At 37.5% G+C, this 12,128-nt stretch overlaps 1 protein-coding gene across 5 annotated transcripts in view; it reads right to left on the bottom strand.

Annotated features, from left to right (window-relative positions):
• The window catches only part of LOC109227004, a 29,189-nt gene extending 17,327 nt beyond the window's left edge, over positions 1–11,862 (bottom strand). For 3 of the 5 annotated variants that reach the window (XR_002068208.1, XM_019391985.1, XM_019391988.1), the window contains exons 1-8: positions 11,732–11,862; positions 11,364–11,556; positions 4,312–4,374; positions 810–1,150; positions 551–641; positions 388–465; positions 246–305; positions 28–132 (exon numbers count right to left, since the gene is read on the bottom strand). Coding sequence is in view for 4 of the 5 variants with exons in the window: in XM_019391985.1 (XP_019247530.1) it covers positions 28–132; positions 246–305; positions 388–465; positions 551–641; positions 810–1,150; positions 4,312–4,374; positions 11,364–11,504 (879 nt within the window). In the remaining variant the exon portion in view is untranslated. Of the gene's footprint in view, positions 1–27; positions 133–245; positions 306–387; positions 466–550; positions 642–809; positions 1,151–4,311; positions 4,375–11,363; positions 11,570–11,731 lie in introns of all 5 variants that reach the window. The other 2 variants (XM_019391987.1, XM_019391986.1) reach the window with 2 other exon arrangements.

Genomic DNA, 12,128 nt, shown 5'->3' with positions numbered 1-12,128 from the left:
TGAGTCCCTGTGAATGTACAGGCATACCTGCAGTGCATATGTAAGACGTATGTTTTCCTCAATTATGTCTTGTCTGTACGATATCGCTTTAGATGCAGCATCAACAAGATCTTGTTGCTGCTGATCGAAGGCCTATACACATATTAAGAGCAAATAACCTCGGTAAGTTCAAGGACTAGTAAGAAGATGGATTAACAAACAGAAAATGAGTGGAATTGGTAAGTATGACAGTCACTCTGGCCCACCATGCGCATATAAGCAATTCGCTTTTCCAGAACATATTTCTCGTTGCGAATTTGTGCTTCCTACCAAAAACATAAACCATTTACTTTGACAACGAAATAACAAAACGAAAATGGTATACTAAAAACACAGGCTCTTATTTACCTTGATGGAATATTCAGAAAGATGTTTCCTCAATTGTATAATCTCCTGTTCATGCTCCTGGATCTTCAAAACAAGATCCTAGAATGATACATTACTTATAATTAGGGGGCGGAAAGTATGAATTGTTAGTAGACGAAATTTCATCATAGCGACAGAGAGGGACCTGCTTCATACTGCTGCTAACTTCGGCCACTGGTATCAGACCTTGTCCAGATAAATTGAGCCGTCTGTCATATTCTGCTTCTATTTGATACCTACCTAAGCCAGTCTAATGTCACTATTTCTGTTTGTATCTATGAAGAAAACTGCTGCCTTTATCTCTTTTCTCAAACATTATTAATACAGCAGCAGTAACACCTAACTTGTAATGTCTGCGCCTGGTAAACTGATGTTTAGATGATGAATTGTACTTATGCTAATACCTGTTTGGTGAAAATGATGCCGAAGGTGATGAGAAATGAGAGACGCCAGAATTATCAGTTGTTGTCTGACCACCAGGTAGTGCTCTCAATGTACCATTCACCTTGCTATATTCGGTGTCGCTTTCTCCCTGATTTTTAAGAGTCAAGTTCAAATCATTTTGCCTGGGATCTTTTGCAAGAACCATATTACTAGACAAATTATGTCCTATACTGTCCATGTATGTAAGTTCAGGAATTTGACTTCCAAAACCCAGAGTTGATGGATGAGCTCCATCAGCCTCATTAAGGTGATCCAACTGACCAACAGAACAAGGAGTTTGACCTTTCAGTTCTCCTGATCTCTGCAAAATGTGGAGACCCCAAATATTATAAGAACCTTGGATACATGAATGGAATTAAAATTTCTTATCATAAGACTATTGACTATGTTCACATTACACTATTTCAAAGAGGTGCCAGTTGCACATATTGTATAATTTAATAAGAAGAGGCAAGGAGTCACAGAACCTTATCTGAAGCAAAGTCTTAAAAGTAGAACATCAGCACGACAACGGATTTGGTTAAATATCTACCAAACAGAACCGTGAATGAAAATAGAAAACTTTGACAAAAAATTAGAACTGCCACATAAAACTAATCCATTTAACTCCTTGATGATCATGTCAGTCCAAGGGATAATATTGTACACATAATTACCTATATGTTGGCAGTACATAAGACGTACCGAGTTGAAACATTGCTCTAAACAGTAATGACAGGACTTTTTTGACCCAAAAGAATAGGAAAGTTCTCTTTCATTACTATTTGGAGCAATGCTTTTAAAAAAAGGTTGTCTGACAGAGAACTCCAAAGCTAGTTAAATACAAGCATATGAAATTTCACTGTATTCATTTTCTTCTAGAGTTAGTGTACACCTAAACCTACAATCTCAGAAGGTGCAACACGATTATAACAAACAGTAATTACACATTTTAATTCATTGAAAATGAAGCTAAAAGCTATTCAGCCATCCTCCTTTTCTTTTACAGTTAATTTCTCTTTCCTGTTTGCTGCCTTTTATTTCATTTTCTTTTCCTTTTTTCTAATTGTTAAAGTTTAAGTATATTAACTTCAACAACAAGAGAGCGCTGCAAAATAAGTACAAGAAGAGGCTACATTACGAATTGAATAATGAGCTCAAGAAGTCAATCATGGTATCTACGTCATTTGCAATAGCCATGTTCTTGTAACACCCACTAGCTGAAGCCTATGTGCAGACTTACTCAATGAGAATGAGACAAACTTATTACCACTACAACAACAACAAAGCAGACTTATTACCTTGAATGTAGAGAAGTTGTTTTTGATAGACCATCGGCTCAAGGAAAGATGAAAAGAAAGCAGTAGTAACAAGCAGTAACAACAAAACTTATTACCAATAATGTCGGAAATACAAAATGACTTTTGTGCTCATATGTTTAAAAGAGATTATCGTACTTGTATAAGAAAATCAAATTCGTAATCCTTGTAAAGGGCAGCCCGGTGCATTAAGTTCCTGCTATGCGCGGGTCCGAGGAATGGCCGGACTACAAGGGTCTATTATATGCAACCTTACCCTGCGTTCCTGCAAGAGGCTGTTTCCACGGCTTGAACCCGTGACCTCCCAGTCAAATGCATAATCCTTGTAATTGAAAAAAAGGGAGGGTCTGTGGTGCCTGTACTACTTGTCACTACTTGTCGTGACTGCACTGAAAATTAGGGGTGCACTTCTATCAATAGGCCCAATGTGGTTTGGCCTTCCTGCATAGTGGGATCTTACTGCACCGGGCTGCCCCTTTTTGATAATGGTAAACAATTATTGAGACATTAACTTCCCCACACTTTTCCAAACTGGCAGATCGAAACTACTGTTGACTTCCTTCATCTTCTGTATAGATGTGATCGTCACAAGAACCAGAAGCAGAAAATCGAGTATCCTTTGCAAGTAAAAAGTTGTCTGATCTCCTAGTTATAAATTTGTTATCACATGGGATAATCACTGACAGAAGCAATCTTCGGCAAACACTAGTCAAGAGCTATAGCTGAGATTTCTGTTAACTTATCCTCTTTAACTTAATCCAGGCTATGTATTGCAACTATATTTGCATTTTGTATTGTCTTCCTCCCCCAATCTCCTCATTTGTAAATCAAAGCACTTCCATGATCCATCCACCAAAATACAAAAACAACAACAACAACAACATACCCAGTATTATCCCACACCGTGGGGTCTGGGGAGGGTAATGTGTACGCAGACCTTACCCCTACCTTGCGAGGATAGAGAGGTTGTTTCCAATAGACCCTCGGCTCGGGATAGTATAAGTACCACATTAATGAAAATATAGGCAAGAAGGGACAATACCAAAAAGCAATATAAAAGCAGAATAAAACACCAAAATACAAAAACAATACATAAATTTAGTCTTAACCACTATCTGCTTCAGTTCTTTGGAATTATACTACAGTTCTTTTTTTTATTTGTTTATTTTTTTTGCTTCAGTGGATCCTTTCCTTCCATCACCAAAAAAATTTTGTGTGATAATTATCCAAGTTAACCAAATTATTTTAATGAATGCTACTTTCTAATTAAACCGTGGTGTATGAGTTAGCTTGCGCGCACCTCGACTAATTCCACGAGGTACCTGTTACCACCCACCAACACATGTATAACTCAGTCCATCAAGGTTTGGACAGATGGGAAGAAAACACCTATTATTTTTATTTTTTTGCCTCTGGTGGGATTTTACCTGAGACCTCATGGTTCTCAACCCATTTCATTGACCATTAGTCACACCCTTGGGTGCAGTGCAAGTTACAACCTTAAACAAATAGATTAATGATCTAGCAGCATGTTCTCTGTCTATGGAAGTTACATTTAACAATTCCTTAAGAGGTAAAATGATCATATTTACCTAATCGGCATAGACGACGTGCTAACTACTATTGACATCTGCAACAACTATTACCAATCCTCAATCTCAAGCAAGTTGAGGTCACAAGCTCAAATTTATAGTCTACGAAATGTTGTACAACCATGTATACCCTGACTATATAATCATACTACCTTCTGCAATTTCAGAGTTGAATTATTCAACTTAAAAATGAAGCTAGATGGTCTGCTTTATGAATTTCAACCTTTAAGTAGAAGTACGGAGCAGCTAGCAATAGCTGCCACCTTTTATCAGCTGTTAGATCCCTATGATCAAATATAGTGGGGAATATAGGTAATGTCACTAAACATGTGTAAGTCTAGCAAAGGGCACTACATACATAATGTCGAAGTGACACAAAAAGTGATGCTTTGCATTTGCAGGTAACAAATAAAAACTTGGATTGCAGTGAAGGCTACAAGTGGAAGGGCAATAGAAGATAATAGATAGCCAGCATAATGATATTCAGAATTTTTCATATTCTGGAACCAAATAACGTAAAGCATAAGACAACTTTGGTCCACAGAGTAACCACCAATCTGATTATCACTTACAAATTTTTCAACTTCCAGAATCTTCTTTTGAAGTTCTGCTCTTAATCGATTATTCTCGTCAACCTGTAAAAGAAGAATACAGATAGGATCAGCAGACAGTCCTCTTCTCTTTGTTTGTGTGTGTGTGTGCATTTTTTCATTTTTTAAATAGTGAAATCAATGAACAGCCTTAGATCGCATCAAGAGCCCACATCCCATTATTGAAGCAGCCACAAAGCATAAAGGATTCATACGTGACCAGTTATGAACATAAGAATGAACCATTCCATCTCCTTCGCACTGCAAGTTTTTGATATTCAGCTAATTGCCCAAAAGAAGAAAGAAAGAAAAGAGGAATTAAACATCCGCAGATGAATTTCCAAAATTTTAAAGCACTGTTCTTCTTGACTCTCATGGTCACCTCCAGTTCCGTCCTAACATCCTGAAGTGATACATGTATATGTAATAATAGTAGTAATAATTGGTAATAGTTCAGCAATCATCCTTGACTACTACTTTATTGCGCACACTAGCTTCATTTGAGATGACAGAATGCAGGTAAATGATAAACACTAAATGATACCGGAAAATCCAGAAAGTCCTCTTAAAGCTTATAACAACAACAAACCCAGTATAATACCACAAATAGGGTCCGGGGAGGATAGTGAGTACGCAGACATTACCCCTACTTGGAAGGTAGAGAAGTGGTTTCCGATAAACCCTCGGCTCAAGGAAAGATGAAAAAAAAAAGCAATAGCAACAAGCAGTAACAACAAGGAGATCATAAAAAACCGAAGCGAAAGAAACGACATGTATAGAAATCTAACAATAATAGAATACAAGACTAACACTAATACTACTGGTATGGGAAATAAATACTATCAACTACCTACTAGCCTTCTACTTTAATCCCGACCTTACACACCTTCCTATCAAGGATCATATCCTCGGTAAGCTGAAGCAACGTCATATCCTGCCTAATCACCTCTCCTCAATACTTCTTTCGCGTACCTCTACCTCTTTGCAGACCCACCAAGGTCAACCTTTCAAACCTCCTTACTAGGGCATCTGTGCTTCTCTTCACATGCCCAAACCCTCTAAGTCTCGCTTCCCGCAACTTGTCCCCCACCGGGGCCACTTCCACTCTGGCCTGAATATCTCTCAACATCCTCATTTCTGCTACTTTCATCTTCTGGACATGGGAGTTCTTGACTAGGCCAACACTTTACCCCACACAACATAGCCAGTCAAACAACCACTCTATAGAACTTACCTTCAAGGTTAGGTGGCACATTATTATCACATAAAACACCAGATGTGAGCCTCTATTTCACCCGCTCCGCTCCAATACGATGTGTAACATCCTCGTCAATCTCCCCATTTGCTTGGATAATAGACCCAAGATACTTGAAACTATCTCTCTTGGGAATGACTTGTGTATCAAATCTCACGTCCACGTCCGCTTCATTGGTCACATCACTAAATTTGCACCCAAATATTCTATCTTTGTCCTACTTAACTTGAGACCTTTAGAATCTGGGATCTGCTCCAAACCTCCAGTCTCGCATTAACACCATCTTGCTTCTCGTCAATCAGTATAATATCATCCACAAATAACATACACCATGGCACCTCGCATTGAATGTGGCGCATCAGTGTGTCCATCGTCAAGGAAAATAAAAACGGGCTGAGAGTTGACCCCTAGTGGAACCCCATCACAACTGGAAAGTGGTCCGAGTCCCATCCCCTGTTGTCTTCACCGGGTTTTAGCTCCACCATACATGTCCTTAATCACCCTAGTATAAGCAACAGAACACCTATAGCCTCCAAACAACTCCATAGAATCTCCCTATGACCTCGTCGTATGCTTTCTCTAGAATCTAGATCAATGAACACCATATGCAAGTCTGTCTTTCTCTCTCTATACTACTACTCCACCAACCTCCTTACAAGGTGAATGGCTTCCATAGTCAAACACTCTGACATGAATCCGAACTGGTTTTCGTAAATAAACACACTACTCCTCACTCTCGCTTCCACCACCCTCTCCCAAACTTTCAAAGTGTGGCTTGGCAGCTGAATACCCCTATAGTTGTTGCAATTTTGGACATCACCTTTGTTCTTGTACAACGAAATCATCATACTCCACCTAATTTTCCAGGCATCTTCTTCGTCCTAAAAATAATATTAAACAACCCAGTGAACCATTCCAAGCTTGCCCTGCCCGCGCTCTTCCAAAATTCCACCGGGATTTCGTCTGGCCGAAGGTCTCCCGGAAACAGCCTCTCTACCCTCAGGGGTAGGGGTAAGCTCTGCATACACTCTACCCTCCCCAGACCCAACTTGTGGGATTATTACTAGGTTGTTGTTGTTGTTGTAGTATTTCGTCTGGCAAGGTCGCTCTTCCCCTGCTCATCTTACACATAGCCCTCTCAAGGTCCTCAATTTTAATACGCGGACAATAACCAAAATCTCGACGACACTCAGAGTGCTCCAAATCACCCAACATAATATCCTTGTCCCCCACTTCATTAAGGAGTTTATGGAAGCATGTCTGCCATCTACGTATAATATGTGCTTCTTCCATCAATACTCTGCCTTCGTCGTTTTTGATGCACTTCACTTGGTCTAGGTCACGGGACTTCCTTTCTCTCACCTTGGCTAACTTGTACAGCTTTTTGTCCCCACCTCTGTCTCTAAGTTCTTTATACAACGTCCAAACAATCTTAGCCGCCATAATCTCTAACTTCGCCTCCTTCTTGGCCTTCTTATACCACTCCCTATTCGTCCTCTTCTCCTCCTCCTGATGAAAGATTTCTGGAATTTTTCCAATTTTTGAAAATTGGAAAAACTTTTCAAAAGTTTTTTCTAACCAAGCACGGCCGGAGAAAAGTTTTTTACTTTTGCTAAAAGTGAGAAACTACTCTAGAGGTGTTTTTAAGTTTTTGCAATAATTGAAAAGCTTTTTCCCAACGGCATCTATTCAAAAAGATTTTTCAAAATAATCTTTAGAACTTTCAATAAACAAATGGCTAATTAACTCCAGATTTTATTTTTATAACGGTGGTGCTTGGGCCAGCTTGCGTGCACCTCGACTAATTCCATAGAGTACCTGCTACCTCCCACCAGCATAAGTACCAGCAGGGGTGTCAAAACCATTCAAAAAACTGACCGAACCGAACCTAACCGTACCGATTATTAGGTTTTTTGAGTAAAAGTGTAGGTACCATAAATTTATAATTGTACCGAAATTAGAATAGGTTTTTTTATATTATAAAGAATAGCGAAAAAATACTGAACCGTACCGAATAAATTTATATGTATAAAACATACTTTATATGTTAAGTTCATTAATATTTTAGATTTGAACCGTGGGCCTTCGGGTGGATTCAGATGGAACAACTATAAGATACCCAACCTACCCTACAACTATTAAAACAAAGGTATTATACATTATTTAAGCTTCTCCCAATGGCAATTGCCGGCAAAAAGCGAAGGTATCTTCTTTCTATTTCTCCTCCATTGTTCAGATTCTTTTCTATTGATTGTGAACTATTTCATTGATTCATCTTAATAAAGACGGACATTCAATAGTTTGGTCATAATCAATTATTACAATTTGCTAAAAAATTTCCCCATAAAATTTATATGCTTGAATTTGCAATGTACTTGTTATATTACTTCTTAGCTTTATTAATGATAATTGGATTGAAGTTCGAAAGGGAAAAGGAATGATGCTTGGTAAGTTCTAGTTTCACTAGCATGTTTGGTCATATGCTCACGTGTAACTATTTGTAAGGATAGTATCATTGTTGTCTTTGCAAAAACTTTAGCAAATTGCCAAAGAACATATGATAGCAAACTGCTTCTAGTATAAAAAATCTTTACTTTGAGTTTAGTGGCACAGTCTATACGGAATTCTCCATATTTTGTAGGGATATATATACTTCATGCGTTATATTAAAGCTTATTATTATTTTATATAATATAATGAATTAGATATTCGTACAACTCTTAGATGACATTATAAAAAAGTACCGATACGAAGAGAAACATATATGATTGGTACGGTTTTGAGAAGTCTAATTTTGGTTATGCATAATAGAGTAACCAAAAAAATGGTATGATATAATTTTTTAAAAATAACTGCTCAAACCGTACCATTGACACCCCTAAGGTGACTTTGTCTACCAAGGCCTGGACAGTTACGCCAAGGCTCCCCTTCACCAAGGCCTAGACAGATTGGAAGAAATAACCTAGTATTTTTCTCTCCACTGGTATTTGAACCTGAGACCTCATAGTTCTCCACCCACTTCATTGACTATTAGGTTAAACCATTGGATGCCTCTCCAAAATTTTATGTTTTATATTTTTTATGAAGTTAAACTTCAGAATTGTTTTACCTAGTCATGAAATCATTTATCTCTAAGCAGTACTTAAAGTCCCAACTCTAGAGATTACATGTCCAAAAAACCGTGTTTTCAGTAAAATCAAAAACTTATTTCTATAGTAGATCAAAGACATTTCACTCAATAATATTGTACAGACAGATGTTTTAATCTAAATGCTATATCAGGGATAATAAGCTAGATGCCAGCTAAAAAGATCCATACAAAATAAAAATGAATGCAATGTTTTCCAACAACGTTATTAAACCTTTCACTTTTCCCCTTTGTAATTACAACCACTCTTATTTACAAAAAAAATTACAACCACTCCCTTATCCCTTTTTATTATTATGCTATTTGATAAAGTATAATCTGAGAATACCCTGGCTTATAATCTGAGAATACCCTGGCCATTGCAATTTGCTTCACATCCTTAAACACTTCACTCCACTCAGTAGAGATAAAAAAACCTTTCAATTATACCGGCTTGATCCTCCCCTCTTGACCATGTGAATTGTGCTCCCCGTAAAGCATGGTCAATAACAGTAGCTTTAGTACATGAGTTAGTGTTATTTGTGTATTTTCGTATTCCTTGAATTCTATGATTACTTGTTGTTGCTTTCGTTTCGGCTTTCTGATCGCAGCACTTAGTTTTAGTTTTGTATTTTTGCTTCAGTTTTCCAATTGGTGTGCTTGTTCCTGCCCTTCCTTTTACTTTTCCTTAGCCGAGGGTCTACCGGAGACAACCTCTCTGCCTTCTTGAAGGTAGGGGTAAGGTCTGCGTACACACTACCCTCCCCAGACCCCACTTGTGGGATTACACTGGGGGTGTTGTTGTTGCTATTTGATAAAGTATGTTGTTATGGATTCACTTGCGGCAAGGAAGACCTTTGATAAGAAAGATCTTTGATTTTTCTGCTTGTTATAAAGGAAAATCTTTTGAATTTGTTTAAAATTTTAACTTTAAATTCCTTATAGGCCTTTTAAATGGACAGTTTTTAGTATGGATAAACCCGTGATTTTTTGTTTGTGATCATGTAATTTCACTTCAGAGTTTCGAGTTCCTTATAAGCTCTATAAAAAGGCTGTTGTTGTTACAATCTACAGTCAAAGATCAAGAATTCCCACCCCATTCCTATTCTTCTCTCTCATAATACCATAATTAATAACCCGTCTTACCTATCTCTCTAGCCTTTTGCCCTGGCTATTTAGTTTCCTCTAGGCATGTAATACCAACTCTCATTCTTTTTAGGGTATCCACCAATTCCATCGACTTGCCTGTCAAAGCACCAAAATTTAACTATTAAGTACCAGCCCCTAATGGGGATTAGAACACGTGACCTCGCCTTAGGCTTGAAACCACTTGACCACCTTTACAAAGAGAGAGTTTACCTATATGGCCTCTAAATTCTAATGAGCTAGAACTACATTGAAGTCAGTTCTTTAATGATACATCAGAAGAACCAAACATGTATGTCCCTCTAAGGTAAACTCTGTAAATATTCAAGCTCCTGATGAACCAAAAGATACAACAATAATTACGTCTCAATCCCAAGCTAGTTGGGGTTGACTATATAAATCCACTCAATCCATTTCACTCCTTTTGGACCAATTTCATTCCAATACTGAATGCTCCATTAACCAAAAGATAAGTAAATAAATAAAACTATCATGCAACATGGTAGGAAACAACACAAAGATCCTTCCTTTCTCCATTACATAACAACCCAAGTACTGTTTTAAGAAAACTTCAAAACCCATAAACTCTTTTCAGACAAGTATACAACCCTTTTTTCACATAATTAGACACCCTTCAATATGGAACTTTTTGATTGATATACACTCTGATGTTTTTTGGGGGAGGATCCGTTACTATAAACTGTAAGCAAAAGAAAAATATACTAAGAGACCTACCCTGAACAGGATCAGCACCCAGATATAGTAGCATTACAACCACAACAAGGTACAACTCACCAGAACCATGGAATATTTCACACTACATGCATTAGACTATATGCACTAGAGACTGTTGGACAGGACAGTGACTGATGTATCATTTATCTATCTCTAGACTACCTTTTTGCAATTCAGTTTGCAAAACATGGCATAGGTTTGTTCGAAAAGGACTAGAGTTATCCATCATGGACAGGACAAAGATATAGTTCTAGGACGTTCTAGGACAACAGCTTTATCTAACATATGAAACTAAGAGACTTAATGCCGCAATCAACATTGTCTTTCAAAATCCCACTGGTATGATTGAAGTCCATTTGCAGCTTATGTAGCTTCTATATGAGATACACAAGATAGCGCTTTTAAAGATTACACCTGCTACCATAAGTCCATAACTATGGAAATTTACACTTGCATTGAATACAATAGAGAGAAGAGAATACACATAAGCAAGAACAAAAATTTCAACTTGCTAGAATTTAACCCTTGGATAAGCTCCAAGAAAAGTGCCAACTTGCTAGAATTTTTTAACTCTTTGAAACCTCAAAAGGATATTAGAGACTCCCCCATCGACAATTTAATATCTAATATTACTTAGCCAAATGCAGGCAGCTTAAAAGATCATAACCATCAAACAATCTAGAAATCAAAAACTAAAATTAGAACGTTCCAAACAGACTCATCATCAGAATAATTAAAACCCACATTCAGGTGGGGGAAGGAGTAGCAAACCTGTTGCTTAATGGTGGCTTCAGCAGCTTCAACTGCTTTCAAAACCTGAAACAACCCGTCATTGTTCTTTGGAACATTATTTGAATCATTCAAATTCAATCCCACAAGTTTAGGCACCAAACTGTCTCCTCCATTTTCCATATCTCTCTCACTCTCTTTATCCTCCCTCAACCTTCAACACTTATCTTCTTCACTACAAAAAATATCTATCAGAAAATGGTGTAATAAGAACAACATAATCCATACAATTTTCACCCATGTATATTTACAACCCTATTCCCTATAATTTCAAGAAAATAACAAAAATGAAACAAAACCCCAATACCCATATATAATAAGTTAATAAAATATTAGAAAACAAAAAGTACCTCGGTTCCCTATTGAATACATCGAAGTAGGGGAAAGTAAAGCTGATAAAAATGGGGGAATAGGTAAATAGATACACGAAAAGTAGAAGAAGAGAAGACGAAGACTTGGATGGTGGTTTGGTGGGGGGTCCGGGGGGGGGGGGGCGAAGCACGCGGGGTTTATCTGTCTTTCGGCCTTTTCTGTCGTCTTCTTTGTTTTCTTTTGGATTCTTGCCCGAAACGAAGTTAACTCAGAATTTCCGCCTACTTGCTACGTACATTATTTTTTCTTTTTATTTATACTACTTTTATTATTTTATTAGTATCATGATTTTTTCTTCTTTTATTTTATTTTTCTTTTTCGCGAGAATACTACAGCGTAGAGGGAGCTGTTATAATTATGACGAGATTTTATTAA

This window comes from Nicotiana attenuata, chromosome 6 (assembly GCF_001879085.1).
Source record: "Nicotiana attenuata strain UT chromosome 6, NIATTr2, whole genome shotgun sequence".
Classification (NCBI taxonomy): Eukaryota; Viridiplantae; Streptophyta; class Magnoliopsida; order Solanales; family Solanaceae; genus Nicotiana; species Nicotiana attenuata.
The sequence above is the reverse complement of the archived record's forward strand: the minus strand, read 5'-3'. Positions and strand labels throughout refer to the sequence as shown.